Source organism: Pelobates fuscus, chromosome 3 (assembly GCF_036172605.1).
Source record: "Pelobates fuscus isolate aPelFus1 chromosome 3, aPelFus1.pri, whole genome shotgun sequence".
Classification (NCBI taxonomy): Eukaryota; Metazoa; Chordata; class Amphibia; order Anura; family Pelobatidae; genus Pelobates; species Pelobates fuscus.
Window position 1 is genome coordinate 422633287 of NC_086319.1, and position 24885 is coordinate 422658171.

The window sequence follows — 24885 nt, forward strand, 5'->3', positions numbered from 1 at the left end:
AGACGCTCTCTTATCCCATCAGAGGGGGCGACACTGACCCTATAACTTATAGGAATCCCTGTGTGTGAGACGCTCTCTTATCCCACCAGAGGGAGCGTCACTGACCCTATAACTTATAGGAATCCCTGTGTGTGAGAGACGCTCTCTTATCCCATCAGAGGGGGAGTCACTGACCCTATAACTTATAGGAATCCCTGTGTGTGAGACGCTCTCATATCCCATCAGAGGGGGCGTCACTGACCCTATAACTTATAGGAATCCCTGTGTGTGAGGCACTCTCTTATCCCATCAGAGGGGGCATCACTGACCCTATAACTTATAGGAATCCCTGTGTGTGAGAGGCTCTCTTATCCCATCAGAGGGGGTGTCACTGACCCTATAACTTATAGGAATCCCTGTGTGTGAGACGCTCTCTTATCCCATCAGAGGGGACGTTACTGACTCTATAACTTATAGAAAACCCTGTGTGTGAGACACTCTCTTATCCCATCTGAGGGGGTGTCACTGACCCTATAACTTATAGGAATCCCTGTGTGTGAGACCCTCTCTTATTCCACCAGAGGGAGCGTCACTGCCCCTACAACTTATAGGAATCCCTGTGTGTAAGACGCTTTCTTATCCCATCAGATGGGGCGTCACTGACCCTATAACTTATAGGAATCCCTGTGTGTGAGACGCTCTCTTATCCCATCAGAGGGGGAGTCACTGTCCCTATAACTTATAGGAATCCCTGTGTGTGAGATGCTCTCTTATCCCATCAGAGGGGGCGTCACTGACCCTATAACTTATAGGAATCCCTGTGTGTGAGATGCTCTTATCCCATCAGAGGGGGTGTCACTGACCCTATAACTTATAGAAATCCCTGTGTGTGAGACGCTCTCTTATCCCATAAGAGGGGACATCACTGACCCTATAACTTATAGGAATCCCTGTGTGTGAGACGCTCTCTTATCCCATCAGAGGGGGTGTCACTGATCCTATAACTTATAGGAATCCCTGTGTGTGAGACGCTCTCTTATCCCATCAGATGGGGCGTCACTGACCCTATAACTTATAGGAATCCCTGTGTGTGAGACATTCTCTTATCCCATCACAGGGGGCGTCACTGGCCCTATAACTTACAGGAATCCCTGTGTGTGAGACGCTATCTTATCCCATCAGAGGGGGCGTCACTGACCCTATAACTTATAGGAATCCCTGTGTGTGAGACGTTCTCTTATCCCATCAGAGGGGGTGTCACTGATCCTATAACTTATAGGAATCCCTGTGTGTGAGACGTTCTCTTATCCCATCAGAGGGGGCATCACTGACCCTATAACTTATAGGAATCCCTGTGTGTGAGACGCTCTCTTATCCCATCAGAGGGGGTGACACTGACCCTATAACTTATAGGAATCCCTGTGTGTGAGACACTCTTATCCCATCAGAGGGGACGTCACTGACCCTATAACTTATAGGAATCCCTGTGTGTGAGACGCTCTCTTTTCCCATCAGAGGGGGAGTCACTGACCCTATAACTTATAGGAATCCCGGTGTGTGAGACGCTCTCTTATCCCATCAGAGGGGACATCACTGACCCTATAACTTATAGGAATCCCTGTGTGTGAGACGCTCTCTTATCCCATCAGACGGGGGCGTCACTGACCCTATAACTTATAGGAATCCCTGTGTGTGAGACGCTCTCTTATCCCATCAGACGGGGGCGTCACTGACCCTATAACTTATAGGAATTCCTGTGTGTGAGACACTCTCTTATCCCATCAGACGGGGGCGTCACTGACCCTACAGCTTCTAAATGATAAAATAATAGATTTTCCCTGTTGTAACCTTCTTGTAAACAGCAAAGATTGGCATTTATTCCCAATTTCCTCCCTGTGTACTATTTGACTATTTAATTGGTAAGGTGAATGCTCTTCCCCTTTCTCCACAAGGGAATCATTGAGCTATCTGTGTGCTTCTGAGTTCTGAGTTTACAGTGCAGACCTGTAGAGAGAAGAGAGTGCTGTGAGGGTATGCATCAGGAGACATGGTAAGGGAATGGTGATGACAATGATAGGAAAGATGAGTAAATAGAAGTTTGAACAACGTTGTCTGAAGGTGTAAGGTGTAGGGGCTGTGAGTTCGGAGTAGGGTGAGGGAGGGTATTGGAGTATCACAGGAAGTAGAACGCATGAGGGTAAAGCAAAGTGGACAGAGAGCACTGGGAAAGAGAGAACGGGGAAGGTAGCATGAGGGGAGAGCATGGGGGGATGGAGTCCCTGTAAGGAGTACAAGAGGGCAGAGAATGAGGATCATGGATCCCAGAGCAGGAACATTTGAGTAAAGGAGGTGGTGAAAGCAGGGTACAATAAGCTCAGTGAAGTGTGAGTGCAGGGAGGGGTAAATTTGGGGGGACTGAGCATGGAAAAGAGTAAATGTAGTAGAGACTAAGCATGTGCAGGAGCGAGAGTTTGGGGTAGTGTAAGCAGGATAAATTGGGAGTGCAGTAGCAGTGTAAGGTGGAGGGAGTGAGTGGAGTGGGAGTTTAAGGCAGGGGGAGTAAGTGCAGGCGGAGTGTGAAGCAGGGGAGGGAGTGCGGGGGGGGGGGGGTGTATACCCATGGCGAGTGAGTGCAGGGGGAATGTATGCCTGGGGGAGGCAGAGCAAAGACCTGACACAGGCTCAGGAAGTACAGAATGAAGTGATGGAGAAGGAAACAGGACTGAATGAAATAGAAAAATATACAGGGGAGGGGGACAAAGCGCAAACACCTTTATTATAAGACTCTCATCCCCTCCCCTCTGTAGTATTTGGCACACAAACAGTCCCCCAGTCTCTGGAGGGGAATATGGGGATCGTATGGCAGTGAGAAGGCATTTAACCTTTTTCCATTTGACCACCTCTCTCCAACCTGTGAGCCGGAGCGCCCTATCGGAGAGTTGGACGGGAGAAATTGGCACTATGTGTGGGGGGGAGGGATATTTAGTTTGGCCTCTCATGCATTCCTCCCCCCCTGTACATTCATACTCCATCTCCGCAGAGGGAAGAGCGCATGTCCTCCCCCTCACCTCCTTGTACCAAGTATCCTTTAATCCATGTAAGCCGTGGGAGCTGTATAGTCCTCTGGGACTCAGTGCATTTAACACACCAGGCCCGGGGTATTCGTGCCCCCAAGCCCAATGTAAATCCCCATCAAATTAACATCTTCCATAAAAAAAAATAATAATTATAATAAAGCCAGTGTAGAAGTGAGTCTATGGAGGTTTTGGCCTAATCAACTAGGCCTCCCATCCTCCTGTATCTGCTCTTCCCCCTCTCCCTCTACAAAGAGAATAAGGGGGTAATTTTAGACTTGTTTTAATCCATAAAACTCCCCCCTACTCCCCTTTAAATATCTGCCCCAACACAGCCATGAGTTGTAGGCCTGCTTTCTCCATGCCGTGGGCACACATATCCAACTTGCTCCTTGTAGACACAAAAGGCTCACTGATGTCTGATTGTGGTTTTAAGCCTGAGAAGAAGACGATGTGTACGGGGGCCACGGCTAGTTTTTTCTACTATCCCCCTCTATACAAGTCAATAAATCTATGCCAATTCTGTGTCGTGAGGCAAATGCCCAGCTCAGGCTTAGCAGACCCACAAAGTCTATGAAGCTGTTCTTAGGAGGAGGGGGAAGACAGGGGCAATAAGTTGGTAGAGGGCGAGATGTCTGGCACCCCTATACCCTTGTGGTGGAGTGCGGATGGGGGAGGGTATTATTGTGGGTAGTGGTGGGGAAAGTATTAAATGGATGTAATGAGGGAAGGCCCGAGATGGTGCTGGGTGCCATTACAGAGGCAGGAGGAGGAGGAGGTGGTGGGAGAGGTGCATCCTCAGGTGCCCTTCTTAGTGCCAAGGTATAGTCGGGGGGGCAAGCTGGACGCAGTATATCATGTGGTCTAAGTGGCTCTAGATCTGGAGCCCCACCAGCCCTCTTTATCTGGAGGGACATTAACTCCTCTTCAGGTCCATGATGGGCTAAATCATTGCCTGGGGCACCACCCCGTCCTGGACTGTGACGCCTCTGACGCAGCTCATGACGTCGGTCCCTCTTGTAGTAAAGAGCAGCAAAGGCCAGAATGTTGAGGAAGAGAAGTGAAGCTCCCACTGCTACAGTGACACTAAGCTCTGTGGAGTAGTCACGTGAGTCCCCTGGAAAGGGTGAAAATCGAGGAGGGTCTTCAATTTCATCCCTATCATCGATTTCTGGAGGAAGAGTAGAATGAGGACGACGTGTGCTACTCCCAGTGCCTGATACTTCTTTTGGCTTCTGACCAGGTTGCCAACGATTGTTTTTTGGTGGGATTCGGGTAGTGGTTGAAGTGTGAAGTACAGTGTTAAGGTTGTGTAGGTGTGGGACCAATTCCAGCCAGAATGCAACCTTGTTGGCACGGTAGTTGTCCCTTACACGAGGTTTCAGGCCAATATGAAGGTATTGCTTCTCCTTAGGGTTGAACTTTGTCCATACTACCTCCTCAAATCGGTTGGGCTTCGTGTGTATGAACTTGGTGTCCTGTGGAACAGGTTGGTTGGGATCACTGCAGAAAAAGAAAAAATATACGTTGTAGTGAAAGAGAAGATGACATTAGCAGAAGAAAGAGAAAAAAGTAAATGTAGAAAAATTAACATTAGGGAGAAACAAGGTGGAGTCATGAGAAGAGGAAATGAACAAAGCATTAAGTGAAGAATGGCCTATTGATGTTGCTGACAGAAGCTCTTTTAGCAGAACAATCTGCTTTCTAAGCAATTCCTACCTCTCAAATTCATGCCTGCTAAATAAAAACATTCCCTAATTGGACTACAAAAACCTCTCTGGAAGGCCATGAACAGAGCCAAAGAGGAGCTAGATTTTATGCTAAAGCCGTTGTATATTGTGTTCATCAGCCACCAGTAAGGGCCTTCTATTGGTGCTTTAGTGACAACATATACCATAATTAAAATGGCCAACAGACCTTAAAAACATTAATTCTTAGGTTTCATTTTGATTCTAACAAAAACATACAATAGATAAAAGGTCCCAAAATAAAAGATTACCTAGAGCAGTGTTGTCTCATCTCCCCCTTTTCTCTGTTCCAGGCTCCTCACAGTGCAGATACACACATGTGGATACACAAACACACAGACTGACACGTGTGAAAATACACAGATACAAACGCTGACATACATACAGATGTACAGATAGGTACAAACAATGACACACTCATACAGATACATAATACAGATACACACACTGACACACATGCAGATACATAGACACAAATACAAGCACTGAGATACACATGCAAATGAAGAGACACACATACAGCTGCACAGACACAATGACACACATGCACATACCCACAGAGAAAACACTGACACACAAACTGACACATGATGTACAGACAGGCAAAAACACTGACACACATACAGTTGCACAGACACACTGATGCACATACTGGCATACATGCAGATACATACACTAACACATATACAAATGTAAAGACACACAGGTACAAACACTGCCACACGTGCAGACAAATAGATGGCAACACTAATATACATACCGTTGAACAGACATGCTGATAAACACCCTGCCACACATGCAGATACACAGATACAAACACTGCCACACATATACATACAGATGCAGACACGCAGATACACATACAGCTATAAACATTGACACTCATACAGATGTACAGACACACACACACTGCCACATATGCAGAAATATAGACACACAGATACAATTATTGACACACATACAGAAACAGACACAGATACACATATAGACATACATGCAGATAAATGGACACACACACAAAAATACGCAGATATGCAGATACACACACAGATAAACAGACATACAGATACACTGACACACATACAGATACAGACACATAGATACACACACTCATATGCATGCAGATACAATGACATACACAGATACCTGGGCCGGCCCAAGGCATTATTCTGCCTGGGTCCCCCAAAACAACGCCACCAAAATACACTCACATTCATTATGTTGTATTATGATAATTAAAACCAAAATGAAATATATCATGATTCGATAAATACATTCCAGTAACATATTTAGATAATTGCACACTAACTTAAACGTCACAAAATATATGCTTCTGCAGTGGTAATAAAATATTAGCTAAGTACAATATACGTCAATCACTAACAATTGCAAACCAAAAAGGAGTAAGTTAAGTTGTCATGTGGGATGTTTGCTGTTAGTCTGGAGAAGTAGTGGTGTGTGTGCTGGGGATGTACTGTGTCTGTGTGTGTGCTGGAGATGTAGTGTGTCTCTGTTTGTGTGCTGTAGATGTAGTGTGTCTCTGTTTGTGTGCTGTAGATGTAGTGTGTCTGTGTGTGTTTGTGTGCTGAGGATGTAGTGTGTCTCTGTGTGTGTGCTGGAGATGTAGTGTGTCTCTGTGTGTGTGCTGGAGATGTAGTGTGTCTCTGTTTGTGTGCTGTACATGTAGTGTGTCTGTGTGTGTTTGTGTGCTGAGGATGTAGTGTGTCTCTGTGTGTGTGCTGGAGATGTAGTGTGTCTCTGTGTGTGTGCTGGAGATGTGGTGTGTCTGTGTGTGTTGGGGATGTAGTTTGTGTGCTAGGGATGTAGTGTGTCTGTGTGTGTGATGGAATATGTAGTGTGTGTGATGGGAGATGTAGTGTGTGTGTGTGCGCGCTAGGGATTTAGTGTGTCTGTGTGTGTGCTGGGGATGTAGTGTGTCTGTGTGTGTGTCCTAGAGATGTAGTGTGTGTCCTAGGGATGTAGTATGCCTGTGTGTGTATGCTGGGGATGTAGTGTGTGTATGTGCTAGGGATTTAATGTGTGCGCGCTAGGGATGTAGTGTGCGCATGCTAAGGATGTAGTGTGTGTGCACTAGGGATGCAGTGTGTGTGCACTAGGGATGCAGTGTGTCTGTGTATGCTGGGCATGTAATGTGTCTGTGTGTATGCTGGGGATGTAGTGTGAATGTGCATGTATGCTGGGAATATAGTGTGTGTGTGCGCGGGGGATGTAGTGTATATGCTGTTGATGTAGTGTGTCTGTGTGTGCTGGAGATGTGGTGTGTGCTGGAGATGTAGTGTGTTTGTGCTAGGAATGTAGTGTGTCTGTGTGCTGGGCATGTATTGTGTGTGTACTAGGGATGTCGTGCGTCTGTGTGCTAGGGATGTAGTGTGTGTGTGTGCTAGGGATGTAGTGTGTATGTGTTGGGGACGTAGTGTGTCTGTATGTGCTAGGGATGTAGTGTGTCTGTATGTGCTAGGGATGTAGTGTGTCTGTGTGTGCTGCTGATGTAGTGTGTGTGTGCTGGGGATATACTGTGTATGTGTATGTGCTGGAGACGTAGTGTATTTGTGTGTGTGCTGGGGATATAGTTTGTCTGCTAGTGTGCTGGAGATGTGGTGTGTGTGCTGGAGATGTACTGTGTCTGTGTGTGCTGGGATTGGAATTTCTATGTCTAGCACACTGTGTGCATCAGTGTTAATTTTGTCGACTAACCATTTTAGTCAGATTTTAGTCGACTACCATTTTTGAGATTCGGTCGACTAAAACTAGACTAAAATAACTCAGTTGACTAAAATATGACAAACTAAAATTACTTTTTAGTAAAAAAACAGACATTTGCTGCAAAAATGAACATGTGCGGGTATGACGCAAGGAGGAGGGTGTGAAGAAATCACAAAGTTATTTCGGCTATTTTATTTTATTTCATTCGGTAGCTGTAACTACCGAACAGAGACCACTGCCCTGGCTCATTAACTTCAAAGCGAACCGTCGTTTAAGCCTTCTCCCTGTGCGGCCGTTCGTATGGTCTAACGCCACGTGGCTGAGAAAACGGCGGCAATCTTGTTTGCGAGAACAAAGGCAGCGGGACTTGGTCGTCGAGTCCGAACACCGGTCCCAACGTACGAACGTTTGTTTCTTTGTGTCCTGAACTGCTAGGACAGCGCTGTTCGGTACTTTTGTTCATACGAATGAGGGGAACAATTGCTGCTAGGAGCCAGGGGGAACCGTTCGTGGATTTATTCGCTTTTTGAGACTTTTAGAACCAGACCGGCAAAATCACCAAAACTTGTGGAACTGTTTTGGGCAGGAGCCTCGTGGGTAGCCGGTCACTTAAAGGACTACTATAGTGCCAGGAAAACAAACTTGTTTTCCTGGCACTATAGTGCCCTGAGGGTGCCCCCACCCTCAGGGTCCCACTCCCGTGGTGCTGAAGGGGGAGGAAGGAGTTAATCCTTAATCCTTTATTCCAGCGCCTGGCTCCCTCGGCGCTGGGACTCTCCTCCCTCTTCTGACGTCCCTCAAAGCTTTCCTATGGACGCTGACGTCTTCTCACTGTGAAAAATCACAGTGAGAAGCGCGGAAGTGCCTCTAGCGGCTGTCAATGAGACAGCCACTAGAGGCTGGATTAACCCATAGGTAAACATAGCAGTTTCTCTGAAACTGCTATGTTTACAGCAAAAAGGGTTAAACCTAGCTGGACCTGGCACACAGACCACTTCATTAAGCTGAAGTGGTCTGGGTGCCTATAGTGGTCCTTTAAGACTTCCATGGAATTCGAAAACCCCTGAACTGATCTGGGTGATTTTTGGATATGTTGGTCACCCAGATTAGTGGTACAAACTTGAGAAAGCCCTCACTATGGAAATTAAATTGAAATGGGAAATAGCAACCCCCCCAAAATATTTAGAAGAAAGAATAACTCCTAGAGGACTAAGACTCTTTAAAGAACATACTTCAGACAGGGATGATGAGGAGTTCATGAGAGATTGGTATAATAAGTTGGAGATTTGTACTTTTGGACTCATGGAAACTCTCATCATTAAAAAACTTTCTATCCTTGATACTGAAATAAATTATCTTAAAGATAAAATGTTAACATTCACAGAAACACAAGTTTTTAAACAAAACTCCATCCCGTAATACCCGCATAGCTAGCGGACCACGGGACCGAATGTCCAGCCGCAAGCCCGCCAAGAAGAACCTTAAGGAAGCACCATCGGTGGCGGACATGTTAACGGCCCAAAGGCCTCCAGCACGTGGCGCTCGCTCGGACTCGAGCCCTGGGGCATCGGAAAACATGCGCCCGGGGAGAGTTGGAGACACCTCGCCGGAGGCACCAGCAAGCGCTATCCTGCAGTCCCTGGCCGAGGTGAAGGGGTGAAGGGGTACCTGGCTGAAGAAATCAAGCGTACGGCAGCGGAAGTGAAGGCAGAGATTGCCGCCATTGGGGCTCGCACGACCAGCATCGAGAAGCAAGTGGGTACCATAGTGACCGCGCATAACACAACGACTCACCTCACCAACAAGCTCCTACACAAAATCACGGAGCTAGAGCTGGAGCTAGAGGACGTCTCCAACCGCTCACGGCGAAATAATCTCCGTATTCGTGGCTTACCGGAGACGGTGGAGGAGACGGACCTCGAGGAGGTTCTGATAACGTGCTTTAGGAAGAGCCTACCTGGTATCCCCGAACACCTTTGGCTGGTAGACAGAGTCCACCGGGCCTTACGGGCCAGAGGACCGAAGAATAGCCCCCCCAGAGATGTCATCATGAAGTGCCATTACTACAAGACCAAAGAAGCCATAATCAGGCACAGTAGAAAGGCGCCCTACATGCATGAAGGGGTTTCCCTCCAAATTTACCAGGATGTGGCGCCGGCCACCCTCCTCAGGAGAAAAGAATGGAAGCCAGTCACTGACCTGCTCCGCGACAACAACCTCCGCTTCGCATGGGGATACCCCTTCAAGATCCTCGTGTTCAAGGGTCCGAAGCCGGCGATACTGCTGCCGTCGATGGATATACCCACCTTCCTGTCTGACCTGGGCATTGAACTGCCAACGGACTTCCGAGCTCCGACCTGCGGACCGGAGGCTCTTTCCATGCTCCCAGAGATTGGAGACCGGAGCCAACAGCAGCAGGACTGATATGGACAAGCTGACACCACAGTGGCCTGGGATCAGGCATCACGCAAGTTGTCACCCACTGCCTGATGATATGAGGGCATCGGTGTCTGGTGTTTATTTTTTATTCAGCACTGTCTTTTATGCTTGACACAGTCTGATTACCTTTACCCACTACCTCTCATATTAAGGCATAGGACACTGGCAGAGACAGGGGATCGCCCACCGGGGTGCCCGGTGTGGGATGCTCTCCTCCCCCTCCCTCCTGCCTCCTCCTCCCCTTCTGCCGGCGCCATGGGCGCTATGGCCGAGAACTCCGGCGGCAGAAAACAGACATTGCTTTCCTCCAGGAAACCCACCTACCGCGCACCTCAAAGACACTGCTCCAAAACCATATCTACACTAGAGCCTTCGCTTCCCGAACGCTAGGCAAGAGACAAGGGGTTGAAATACTAATACACAAGAAATGTCCGATTAATATCACCCAGGCACACACTGACTCAGATGGCCGGTACGTGGTCCTTACGGGCACGCTTCACGCCACCACTTACCATATGATTAATGTCTATGCACCCAACACCCCCTGTAAAGAATTCTGGACGGAACTGGAAGCGCTGATTCTGGGACTTCCTAGGGGGTATGTAATACTAGGGGGAGACCTGAACGCAACACCATGCCCGGCGGCCGATAGGGGAGGTGGGCTCCGCCTCCCTAGATCGCAGAATAGAGGTGGACAGGACAAACTCTTACACAACTTCCTCAACCGCACGGGAATGTTGGACCCTTGGAGGATCCAGCACCCGAGTGGGCGGGATTATACCTTTTATTCGGCGGTACACGGAACGTACTCCCGGATAGATATGTTCCTCGTCAGCCCAACAGTCATGCCATGGGTTAAAACTGCAGACATTAACCTAATCTCGTGGTCTGACCACGCCGACATTGCGCTCACCTTAAAACTCCCCGGCCCACGTGCCCCCTGGAAATGGAGGCTGAATGCCTCCCAGCTTAAAGATCCCCAAATAAAGCCGGCAATACAGCAAGAATTGACCCGTTACTTTTTAGAGAATGACACACCTGACATATCCCCCACAACGTTATGGGCAGCCCATAAAACAGTGGTGAGGGGATTTCTGATCAAAACTGCCACCCTATTAAAAAAGAAAAAAGTAGAACAACTCACTGACCTTCAAAAACAGCTACGTAAAGCGGAAACCAAAAACAAGCAGACCATGACACCGGACACGGTCAGGGTCGTGACCGACATTAGACGAAGACTTAGAGAAGTCATGATAGATGAAGTGAGCAAAGAGATGATTCGCACCAAACGCTTATTCTATGAAAAAGCGAATAAAATGGACTCATTATTAGCTCGGGCCCTTAGACCCAAACGACGGGAGACAAATATCACAGCCATAAAAGACTCACATGGTAGAGTCTTAACCAACCCCAGGGACATATGCAAGGAATTTACGACGTTTCTAGCCCAGGTATATGACCACTCCCCCACACTCACGACCACAAACGGCACATACATGGCGCAAGTTGCCGCCTTCCTGCAGCAGGCTAACCTGCCGCGACCCTCGGTCGATGTAACATCACACCTAGGCACGCCCATTGATCAGGATGAAATCAATAGAGCCATAACAGAACTGAAGGGAGGGAAGGCCCCGGGCCCCGACGGGTTTGACGGCTCATATTATAAAACCTTTCGAGAAGAACTTATACCTCATCTAACCAACATGTTCAGGACATGGATGGATAACGACTCGCCAAACTCTGACCTCTCAACAGCTGACATAGCCCTTATCCCGAAACCAGATAGAGACGACTCTAACGTGACGAACTACCGCCCTATCTCCCTAATCAACTTTGATCTGAAGGTCTTTGCCAAGATACTAGCTACGAGGCTCAACCCCATTCTTCCAAAGCTCATACATGCGGATCAGGTAGGCTTTGTTCCCACTAGGCAATTATATGAAAACACACGGCGAGCTACTGACTTGATATGGTGGGCTACGCAAAAACAAATGCCTTCTCTGGTCCTTTCCCTGGACGCAGAGAAGGCGTTCGACCGAATCCTGTGGCCATATATGCTTGCCCTACTTGAGGAGCTGCGGTTCCCCACTGTATTTGTCAAAGCGGTACAGGCACTTTACACTAGCCCGATGGCCCAGGTCATGGTGCCGGGAACGCAACAGACCCCCTTTGCACTGAAAAACGGCACTCGACAGGGCTGCCCCTTATCCCCGCTGCTGTTTATAATAGCCTTAGAACCCTTACTCCATCTGATTAGAACGCACGACAATATCAAAGGCATACGGGTCGCCTCCGACGAATTTAAAATTTCGGCGTACGCAGACGACCTATTGCTTACCATTACAGACCCAAGGGAATCTCTCCCGCACGTCCTTGACATCCTGGAAGACTACAGGCAAGTAGCCGGATATAAAATAAACCTCGCTAAATCGGTGGGTATGCCGCTGGGGGTCCCCGACACTGATGTCCAGTGGCTGCAGGGCAGGACACACATTAAAATAACAACACAACCAATTAAATACCTAGGTGTCAAACTCACGTCCTCCCACACCGACCTGTACACTGAAAACCACAAGAAACTGCTCAGTACGTTGAGAACGGACCTAGACAAATGGCACGACAAACCGATCTCGTGGCTAGGGAGACTGCATACAATTAAGATGAACGTCCTCCCGCGTCTCCTGTTTCTCTTCCAGGCCTTACCGGTGACGGTTTGTAAAAATGACCTTAAACCCCTGCAGACAGCAATTGACAACTTTGTTTGGGCCGGAGGGAGACATAGGGTAGCACGACACACGTTATACACACCAAAGAGTAGAGGGGGCCTCGGACTCCCCAACCTATACCTGTACTACCTTGCGGCCCAATTGGCGCAGATAGTGGAGTGGCACTCCCCACCGGACGCCCACAGATGGGTTGACTTAGAGACAAACTTGATGTGCACTGACCTGCCTCAGTTTTGGATCTGGGTGCCTAAACCAGACCGGCCGGACCTCCATACAACCTGCCCAGCTATCCTTAATTCCATACGAGTATGGAATTTAACAGCACACAAATATGCACTAACGCACCCTACCTCACCCCTCACACCGTATCTTCGCAATAAAGCGTTCCCGCCAGGTATGACACCTAGAGACTTTCGAGGCCTGGAGGACACCGGAGTTCAACGGTATTACCACCTATTTCAGGCAGAAGAGTTCCGCACCTTCGATAACTTAAAGACTTTAGCGCCCCTTACTACCACGGACCACTTTAGATATCTACAGCTTAGGGACTTTGCCAACAAACCCACCATTGCCAAGGCAGCCAGAGCTAGGCCCACATTCTACGAAACACTATGTATGTCTGAGGGACCACGTGCCGGCCTCATTACTCGCCTATACACACAACTGAGCGCGCCAACAGGCGAGACTCAAACACCTTCCTATATTCAGCAGTGGGAAACAGACCTCCAACAAACACTAGAAAGTGGGGAGTGGCAGGACGTGTGGGAGGCAGCAGCCAAGTCCTCAGTCTGTGTCATTCACCAAGAACAGTGTTATAAAACACTCTTGCGATGGTACACGACTCCAGTTAAGCTGCACAGAATGGGAAAAACATCTACTGACGTATGCTGGAGAGGATGTGGGGAGAGAGGCACATATCTCCACATGTGGTGGACATGCCCCAAAGTTGTCCAATTCTGGAGTACCATAGCCACACTACTAACGACAGTCCTACACAAACCAATCAAACCAGACCCCTGGACTTTCTTGATAGCAAAACCAATCGATAGCCTACCTAATAGGGAACAAAAACTAGTGAATAAAATCAATCTGGCAGCCAGGCGTGCCCTAGCACAGACTTGGCGTCAGATGGACACCCCTCATGTGGAGAGGGTGCTTAGTAATATTAAAGAGGCACACTTAATGGATAAACTCACAGCACAGGTACGAGACACATACCCCCTCTTCATCAAGGTGTGGGAACCATGGGAGGACTATGTCAATACCCACTAACCCTGCACTCTCTCCCCCCCCCCCCCCCCCCTGTGGCGGAGCCTATCCCTCCTTACACGCTCCTAGTTTTTTTTTGTTTTTTTTTGTTTTTTTTTGTTTCACCACGTTTTTACGTCACGGTCATGTCACACAATATGCAGAGTAACGCACGAATCCCAAGGGATACTTGTAGAGCATGACCACTGTGTCCAGCCTTGGTGCCTCAAAGTGGGATGAGCACTTTTCTCACTAGGTTATTAAGTTATTTCTTATGTCATATGCTCTCTCTTTCTTTGTTCTCTACAAAAAACTGAAAATGTGACAATGCAAAAAAAGTAACTGTCGTGCAAGACACGCCATGTAAACTGCGGCTTCTGCGTAAGCCATTACTGTGTGCGACAAAAGATATTGAACAACCTGTCACGATATAAATAAAGAATTAAAAAAAAAAAAAAAAGAGATACGCAATATCCACAGAACCGTCCCGTTAGAAAACTCTCCGACATCTCGCTATCACTACTCTAATAGAGCACACACAACTCAATATAAAAAACACTATCAAGTCCCAATAAGAAACCCACACCCCACGCACCATTACCAAAATTCACCTAACATATCCCCCAATTATTAAAGTTACACTAACAATGGACTTTACTCTCCTGGTATGTACCAAAACAACAATGGGGCTATACCAAAAACCCAGAGACCGAGATATGCACATAGACACTTTCAAAGCACTAAGTCACCTGTAAATTATGTCCACAACAACAGATACTCCGAAATAGAAAATGACGATTATTTTTTAGAGTTATGCACAAAGACCAACACACACGTACCAACACCACATCATACAAAAACGAGAAAGCAAAGTCTGAGTTTAGAGAAAGGAGAAGTGGGAGAAGAATTCAAAAGAGAAAGACGAGACCGATAATAACCCCTGCAGTAGAAAAAGATTTTGGTGTTTTTAACCTATCACAAAAAGCCCTCACATCCACACAACTATTCGTTTTAAATAAAGGCCTCAAATTTGCCCCCACAAATCCGTTCAAACCCTTTAAAGCCTTTATAGACGTGAACAAATTTGTACGAAAGGCCACCCTGAAAAGGTTCTTTGCTAGTAATGATACGCACACACCCAGCAGTCAATCTGTAGCTATCACTTCTCCAGACCACCCTAAAATTGTTACTACCTCTCTTAATCAATTTTTACAATTTTTAAACCGCAATAGCAAAGGCATTATCTTAACCTGGGAATACAGTCAATCCCTAATTTTTTAGATTTAGAAATTTTTATCCTAAATAACCAGCTACATAGAAAGACCTTTTTTAAGAAAGTATTGTGACAGATCCCTCTGTCTTGAACTTACAGAGATTTATTCTTCATTCACTAGTTTAATTCGTTTTTTCCCATTCATGTAGACTCTATACCGTTCCCCTTTTTACTACCAAATAAAACTCCTGAACGGCCGGCCACCCAGTAGAGAAGTGTGCTGCTGGTTGACCTATTGGCCCCATTAGAACGTTGAGGTTAACCGCAGACACCTCTTAATTGATGCCTGTAGCTGGGTGGCCGACATTCGTATCCCAAACACGAGGTCACGGCCATTTTAAATCCACGAATGCTCAGCGGTGTTCAACGGTAAACTCATGGAACTCAAAATGGACACTTTTTGGCCCGAACACTGCTGAAGCCGCCGACCTCCCTTCTCATTCGGTAGAAAACTCACGATAGCCATCCCATACCCCGGATAGCCATCCCGTGGAATCTATTCGTATGGAGAACAGACTTTGTGAACACTTTGACTCCACGGCGATTGGACTGTGTGAATAGGATCTGAGCGCTATTCGGTACTTTTGTGCGCTCAGATCCCAGCTATCTAGGGACACGTTGAATGCCTGTATTATGTCCAGTTATTGTAAATTTATAAATTTTTATGTATTTTGATATATTCACTTAAAATGGTGTTTGGTCTCTGTCCAGGGAGATAATTGAATTACTTCACAATTATCTCCCGGGCAGAGAGATAATTTTGTAATTGGGTAATTTAATTGGGTAATTAAAGGGGCATGGCTACAGGTGTAACACTGTGATTGGTTGTTGTAATGTCCATGTCACAGTCTCCCATTTGGTCCCCTAGGGGAGTGTCCACCAGGTGGGAGACCTGCATAAATACCGGGCAGGTAGCCCACAGTAAACCAGATTCTTGCTGACCCTCAATACGGAGCTTTGTCTCCCCATTGGGGGAATTATTCGTATGGATTACGCTTGTTCAGCTGTTTGGGAGACTGACTGGTTTGTGTGATTGTGTGGTGGAATCTCGGTAAAAATAAATTTAGTAGGCCGAGATTACCACGTGGCATGTGTACGTGCATATACTGGCGTATCGGTCGGTTGGTTGCACGTGGCAAGATATGATCAGTAGTGTACGGAGCATGTGCGAGAATACAGGATATAGTATTCCCCTCCTCCATTGTGCTGGACAAGCCATGCGGTCAAGCAGGAAGTTAGTTCTTGTTCATTTTAATTGGTTAAGAGAATGTGCGGGTGGAGCTTAATATGGGAGGAGTTATGTGCCTATATAAGGAGCCTGCACTATTGTCCGGGGCTCAGAACTTGTTGTATTTTGGTGACACCGAATAAAGAATCTCTTCCTTCCTGAAGAAACCTGTGTCCATCTCTCTGTGCTTGGCTTCCGTCAGTTTCTCCGGTATCATTTGGTGCATTGGCCGGGAAGCTCATCGTTCAACGGTAGCTGAGAAGCAGAGGCGTGAGACGGTCTATCTTTGCCCACGTTCTCTACGGCTGCACCCCTGAACTTCTGCGTGGACCTCCCTTCGTCTCGGCGCCACTGGTCTGTTGTCCAGGAGATCATCGGCCTCTACGTAGTAAGTGTAACGAGTATATACCCCTACACGCAGGATCCAGCCTAACAGAAGACAGTACAGAGGAGAGATACGTCTACCGGACCTTAGAGTGGCCGGACTCGACGTAGTAGGATAAAACAGAGTCAGGAACGATCCGAGGTCAAGGGCACAAAGAGACAGCGTAAACGAAAACTAGCCGGGGACTGGTACACAGGAATCAGCAAGCCGGCAAACAGTACAGAATAGGATAAAGCGAAAACGAAGTCAGAATACAAAGCCAAGGTCAAATACGGAGAAACACAACTGAACACAACAAGCACTAAAGGGAACTGTAGCAGAAACCACGATAGGGCAAGGAACTAAGGGAAAAGGGTAAGTATAAGTAGCCTTCAAACTAATGTGATTGGCTCCTGTCACTTCCACTCCCCCAACAGGTAAGTGTATGGGGTGATTGGCATGACAGGAGCCAATGGGAGCCTTTTTGCAATTTAGGCTCCCACTGTCTCTTTAAGAGCGCGCCCGAGATTCGCGGCGCGCTCTTAGCTGCAGGCGGGACACGTGACCGCTTCTCGCGGTCACTGCCCGCCCTCCTGTCAGAACAGTCGGACGAGCCGCGCGCGGCTCGTGCAGCCGCAGGACCGCGCGCGGCTTGAAGAGAGGACCGCGTCCGGCCCCCGGATAAGGTAAGTACCGCTACAGTACCCCCCCCTGAGGACACGCCCTCCGGGCGGGCAGGACCAGGCCTGGCAGGAAAACGCGAATGGAAAGAACGTACAAGGCGGGGAGCATGAACAGCGTCCGCAGAAATCCAACTGCGCTCCTCAGGCCCATAACCCTTCCAATGTACCAAGTACTGAAGCCGACCCCTAAGAAAACGAGAGTCAATAACAGCAGATACTTCGAACTCCTCATGACCCTCCACAGAGACAGGAGGGGGAGGGGGAGTATGCCGGGTATAGCGGTTGTGTACGTAAGGCTTCAACAAAGAGGTGTGAAATACATTGGGTATACGCAGATTCTTAGGCAGACCCAAGGCATAAGAAACGGGATTAACCTTATGTATAATGCGATAAGGACCAATGAAGCGGGGAGCCAATTTCATAGAAGGCACCCGGAGGCGAATATTCCGTGTGGAAAGCAAAACCCTGTCCCCCACAACATAGGAAGGAGCCGCTCTGCGATGCTTGTCAGCCTGAGCCTTCTGGCGGGCAGCAGAGTCCACCAAAGAACGCTGAACCTGCTCCCAAGTATTACGCAAACCAGCCAAATGCTCATCCAGAACTGGCATGCCCTGAGAGGAGAATGCAGCCGGAAGAACAACGGGATGCTGGCCATAGACAACGTAAAAAGGGCTTTTGCCGGAAGAATCATGAGTGGCATTATTCCGAGCAAATTCAGCCCAAGAAAGCAGGTCAGACCAATTGTCCTGATGGTGAGACACAAAACAACGGAGGTACTGCTCTAGAGACTGGTTGGCACGTTCAGCAGCTCCATTAGACTGGGGATGGTAAGCGGAAGAAAATGAGAGGGAAATACCCATCTCCGAACAAAAGGCTTTCCAGAACCTGGAAATAAATTGGCTACCCCTATCGGATACAATAGATAAGGGAATACCATGTAATCGAAACACTTCTCTAGCGAAGATAAGAGCCAATTCCTTGGAAGTGGGCAACTTGCGAAGAGACACAAAGTGAGCCATTTTGGAAAACCGATCTACTATCATTAGGATGACTGTGTTACCATTCGAAGGGGGTAATTCAACAATAAAATCCATTGATAGATTAGACCAAGGTCTCTCGGGAACGGGCAACGGATGCAACAGCCCACAAGGAACTCTACGAGAGGTTTTCATACATGCACAAGTAGTACAAGCACTTATATAGTCAGTAACATCCTTACGTAAGGTATCCCACCAGAAATACCGAGAAACGGCTGACACTGTTTTGGAAATACCAGGATGTCCAGCAGTCTTAGTATCGTGATAAAGTGACAGAATATCCCGTCTCTCGGGAATGTCAACGAACAATTTATCATTAGGCCTCTCGCTGGGTGCCATGCCTTGTTTCGCTTGTATGGCCTGCAAGAGGGACGAGGAAATAGACAATATAGTAGTTGCTATTATCCTGTCTGGGGGAATGACAGGAGTGACATCAATCTCCTGTTTGTCAATAGTCTCGAATTGTCTGGACAGAGCGTCCGCTTTAGTGTTCCGGTCACCTGGCCTATAGGTGATTATATAATTAAAATGAGACAAGAACAGTGACCACCTAGCCTGCCTTGAAGACAATCTTTTAGCTTCGCTAAGGTAGGATAGGTTCTTATGATCTGTAAATATGAGAATAGGATCCTTAGTTCCTTCTAGCAAATGTCTCCATTCTTTGAGTGCTAAAATGATAGCAAGGAGTTCGCGATTACCCACATCATAATTCCTCTCTGCCTTGGACATTTGTTTAGAAAAGAAGCCACAAGGATGCAATGGCTTGTCAGGAGACTCTCTTTGGGATAAGACAGCACCTACCCCTATATCGGAAGCATCAACCTCAAGTATATATGGCAATGAGGGGACAGGATGCTGTAAAATAGGGGCAGAGGCGAACGTAGTCTTAAGAAAGTCAAAAGCCTGAAGTGCCTCAGTAGACCAGACACGTGTATTGCCATCCTTTTTAGTCATACGAGTTATAGGCGCTACTATAGACGAAAAACCTTTGATAAAACGTCTATAATAATTAGAGAACCCCAGAAAACGCTGGATGGCTTTCAGACCTTGCGGCAGAGGCCATTCTATGACTGCAGCGAGCTTCTGGGGATCCATCCGAAAACCCTCGGCGGAAATCAAATACCCTAAAAACTGGACCTCGGACTGGTCGAATAGACATTTTTCTAATTTGCAATAAAGACCATTAGCAAGAAGGGTCTTCAGAACTGTTGTAACATGTCTGTGATGAGCGTGAATGTCTGTAGAATATATTAAAATGTCATCCAAGTACACAATAACAAATGAGTGAATAAAATCCCTTAAGACATCATTAATAAATTCTTGGAACACTGCTGGGGCATTGCAAAGCCCAAATGGCATGACGGTATACTCATAATGACCTGACCGAGTGTTAAAGGCTGTCTTCCATTCGTGGTCCTTTTTAATACGTATCAAATTGTATGCTCCTCTAAGATCTAATTTGGTGAATACCGTAGCATGTTTGAGCCTGTCAAACAATTCTGTTATTAGAGGTATAGGGTAAGCATTTTTGATGGTGATCTTGTTAAGACCTCTATAATCAATGCAAGGTCTTAAATCACCTTCTTTCTTTGATACAAAGAAGAACCCCGCTCCAGCCGGAGAAGAGGATCTTCTAATAAATCCCTTGTCTAATGACTCTTTAATGTACTCCTCCATGACACGGTTTTCTTGAACCGATAGGGGGTACACCCTGCCCTTAGGAGGTATAGTACCAGGCAACAAATCAATAGCACAATCGTAGGGTCTGTGAGGCGGTAATTTGTCAGCCTCTCTTTTATCAAAGACAGTCTTTAAAGTTAAATACTGAGAGGGTATAGTCGTAGATAAAGGAGGAACAGTAGGAACGTTAATAGAATTCACAGGCGTGACTTCAATAGTACATGACTCATGGCAGGCTTCACTCCATGATTTTATCTGCCCTGTCTCCCAGTCAAAAATGGGATTGTGGGCACGTAACCATGGATACCCTAACACCAACTGTGAAGAGGGAGAGGTGATGACCTGGAACCGAATGGTTTCATAGTGTAGAACCCCTGTGTACATGTGTAGCGGTGCAGTCTCGTGAGTAACAACTGGAGATATCAATGGTCTACCATCTATGGCCTCAACGGCCAAGGGTATCTCCTTCTCTCTGATGGGAATATTGTTTCTCTTTACAAAACCAGAGTCTATAAAGTTCTCGGCTGCCCCAGAATCAACCAGGGCGTCTATGTTTTCAACTATACAACTCTCTCCCATATGTAAAGAAACAGGGAGAAGCAGTCGGTTAGGAGGCAATGTAGGAGACTTAGAAATCACACCCAAGGCCAGTCCCCTATAAGGTCTTAGGTGCGAGAGTTTTCCGGGAGCAGAGGACACTCCTTTACCATATGGTCTCTCTTACCACAATATAGGCAGAGTCCCTCCCTTCTCCTATGTAATTTCTCAGTATCTGAGAGTTTGGCAACCCCTAATTGCATAGGTTCCTCTTCAGGTACTTTAACACTCTCCGGTATATTAACTCTGGGTTGAATAGGTGTAACAAAACGTCTATTCCTGTTCTTAGTATAGAGCCTGTCACGAATCCTATTATCTATATCGATGAGGTAGTCAATAAGGTCCTCTAAGGCAATAGGAAGCTCCTTAGCTGCTACCTCATCCAATATAGAGTCTGATAAACCTTCCATGAAGGCCGTAGTTAACCCATTATTGGTCCAATCGACCTGTGAGGCAAGGGTACGAAACTGTATAGCGTAATCAGCCACAGACCTAGAACCCTGTTTAACCCTCATTAATGCTCTAGCGGCATTCTTAGACCTTTTCATAGTATCAAAAGTTCTGCGAAAAGCTGTTAGGAAACTGTGAAAGTTATGCACCATAGGTCCATTAGCCTCCCAAATAGGGTTTGCCCATTCAAGTGCTTTGTCGGTAAGTTGGTGCATAAAGAACCCAACTTTAGACCTCTCTGTGGGAAATGAACGTGGATACATTTCAAAATGAAACTCTATTTGGTTAATGAACCCTCTGCATGTCTTAGAATCCCCTCCATACCTAGGAGGAGGCGTTAAATGTGCTGTAGCGTTAGGCATAGTCGATACTTCAGGAAGCAGGGGTGCAGGAGGGTTAGGTGCGGTTGCTGGAATGGTTCTAGCTAAGAGCGTCTGGAGAGCCTGAGCTATTTGATCCATACGGTGATCCTGCTCTACAAATCTAGCCTCATGGGTCGCCATCTGTTGAGCTAAATCTGCGGGGTCCATGGCCCTATCGTAATGTAACGAGTATATACCCCTACACGCAGGATCCAGCCTAACAGAAGACAGTACAGAGGAGAGATACGTCTACCGGACCTTAGAGTGGCCGGACTCGACGTAATAGGATAAAACAGAGTCAGGAACGATCCGAGGTCAAGGGCACAAAGAGACAGCGTAAACGAAAACTAGCCGGGGACTGGTACACAGGAATCAGCAAGCCGGCAAACAGTACAGAATAGGATAAAGCGAAAACGAAGTCAGAATACAAAGCCAAGGTCAAATACGGAGAAACACAACTGAACACAACAAGCACTAAAGGGAACTGTAGCAGAAACCACGATAGGGCAAGGAACTAAGGGAAAAGGGTAAGTATAAGTAGCCTTCAAACTAATGTGATTGGCTCCTGTCACTTCCACTCCCCCAACAGGTAAGTGTATGGGGTGATTGGCATGACAGGAGCCAATGGGAGCCTTTTTGCAATTTAGGCTCCCACTGTCTCTTTAAGAGCGCGCCCGAGATTCGCGGCGCGCTCTTAGCTGCAGGCGGGACACGTGACCGCTTCTCGCGGTCACTGCCCGCCCTCCTGTCAGAACAGTCGGACGAGCCGCGCGCGGCTCGTGCAGCCGCAGGACCGCGCGCGGCTTGAAGAGAGGACCGCGTCCGGCCCCCGGATAAGGTAAGTACCGCTACAGTAAGTGCTTGGGTGTCCCCGTCGATGAGTGTGAACTCAGGTTCAGGAATGAGGAGGTAAGACGACCGCTGTTTTAGACGGCGGACCTACTAGGGGTATACCGATTGTGCGGTAGGCCCATAAGGGGTTTGAATTGTTGTACGGAATCTGCCCCCTCCAGTGGAGGGAAGGAGCGAAGGCGCACCGCTCAATTGAACGCTCTTTAGTAAGACCGTTTAATTTGGTTTGGAGTCAGGCTGGGTTCTGTGTAAATAGCCCTAGCCGGACACCGGTGTCTTGTCTAGACTAGCGTTCTAGGGTGTACATTTTGTTCGCTAGGTCGGAGGGACCGGGAGACTAAGCGGCGTCTGTGTAAATTCGGTCTGCTAGATCTCAACCTATCTTGGCTAAGTGGGAAGGCGTGTAAATTTGGAACCCACTAGACTTTTGATAGAGTAGATAGACTAAGAGGGTTCTGTTGTAAATTCTGCCCTCTAGTTCGCTATATGTGGTGCTTGGGCAGTGTGGCTAACCAAAACGGATGTAGATAGTTTTAGGTAGTCCATCAAGGTACTGGCCAATAGATTAGTTGGGAATTGTATATGTGTTAAAGATTGTTTAGTAGCGTGTATATCTTGCTAGATAGCGTGAGCTCTGCCGTCTAGCGAGAGTGTGAATAGTGTGTAACTGTATGATAGCGCACGGTACCATAACCCTGTATAATTACTGACACTCTATATAAGTACTAATAATTGTCGTTTATATTGCATGTCTAACACCATAATCACTTACTAATTGTGCTGTGACCTTAAATTGTACTTTAACCTATGCTAACCGTACTGTAACTGCTGTTTGTAAAGACGATGTTACTGGGGTATGTTATAGACGGGTAATTCATATATAGGGAATTATAGCGTGGGTGACCGTATAGTTTCGCCAAAGGGCATAGTATCTATTATTTAGTGACTGGTGTAACAGCTGTGTGTGTACGGGAATTCCCTGAGTGGTGCTGTTGCCGAGGGAACGGGTGTGACCGTTGATAGAGTGCGTGTCTAGCATTCGTTGGAAACGACGCTCCATTGCTAAGTATGGGCGCGTCGGACTCGACGATTTTGGATCCCTTAGGATGTATGCTAAAGAATTTTAAAAAGGGATTTACAAAATGTGATTTTGGGGTTAAAATGTCTTCTGCACGCCTGATTACTTTGTGTACTAGGGAATGGCCTACTTTGGTTGCCGCATGGCCGCCACGTGGTAGTTTAGATCCTAATCTGGTACAGCATGTACACGTGGCTGTATCAGGTAGGCCTGAACTTTACGGACGGTTTCCATACATTGATTGTTGGAGGCAGGCCGTAAACGACTCGCCAAGATGGATCCGAGTATGCCACGAGGAGCAATGTCGCCTCATGGTGGCCAGGACTCATTTGTCCACTAGGGCCATGATTACGCCCATTTTGGACACGCCCCCTGAGTCCGAAATCCCTATGCCGCCCCCTTACTCCTCCTCCACAGGAAGAGGAAGGGGAAGTGATACAGGAAGCTCTACACCCATTTCCCCGTTGTCCCCATCTACTTCCTCCTCTAGTTCAGAGTCCATCCCCCTTATTACTAAACCTCCCCTTCCGGTACCAACCCCCGTTAAACCCACATATCCTGATTTGGCGCCATATCAAGCTTCCGGTCAGGCTTCCTCTAGCCTGGCCCGGAATATTTTATTCACCGACCTTCCCGACAATAAAGCTTCCCCATCCCCATGCCTTACTACCCCTCGACTGGAACCCCTAACCGACGCACCTCAACGAAGCCCTATACTAACCCGACAACTGACCGGTACCCTAAAACCTAGACATTATCAAATGCCACTTCGTTTGGCTCCCGGCTCAGCACACCTTAATGATGAAGGTCAATTAGTATATGCTGACCCAGTCTTCGTATTCGTCCCGTTTACAACTACCGATCTCTTGAATTGGAAAACCCATAATTCCTCGTACACTGACAAACCTCAAGCCATGACCGACCTGTTCACCTCGATAGTCCAGACGCACAATCCTACTTGGGCTGATTGCCAGCAATTACTAATGACATTATTTAACAACGAGGAGAGAACTAGGATAAACCAAGCGGCCATTAAAGCGCTGGAAGAAGAAGCCTGTACATTAAATCAAGCTAATCCAGCAGCATGGGCCACAGCCCATTATCCTAACACTGATCCCGAATGGAATGTTAATGGTGCAGATATGGTTAATTTAAAAGCCTATAGAGACGCTATAATTGCTGGCATGAAAGCCGGAGGGAAGAAAGCTATAAATATGTCTAAGACGGCTGAGGTGTTACAGAAAAGTGATGAACCGCCCAGTGTCTTTTATGACCGATTATTGGAGGCATACCGCTTGTATACCCCCTTTAATCCGGAGGCCCCTGAGAATTCCCGAATGGTA

General features: G+C 47.2%; 1 protein-coding gene across 2 annotated transcripts in view; it reads right to left on the bottom strand.

Moving 5' to 3' along the window:
- Positions 1-466: 466 nt before the first annotated feature.
- Positions 467-24885, bottom strand: part of NLGN2 (neuroligin 2) — a 215868-nt gene continuing 191449 nt past the window's right edge. For both annotated transcript variants that reach the window (XM_063449816.1, XM_063449817.1), the window contains one exon: positions 467-4556. In XM_063449816.1, coding sequence (XP_063305886.1) covers positions 3698-4556 — 859 coding nt within the window. In that variant the 3' untranslated portion in view covers positions 467-3697. The remainder of the gene's footprint in view (positions 4557-24885) is intronic.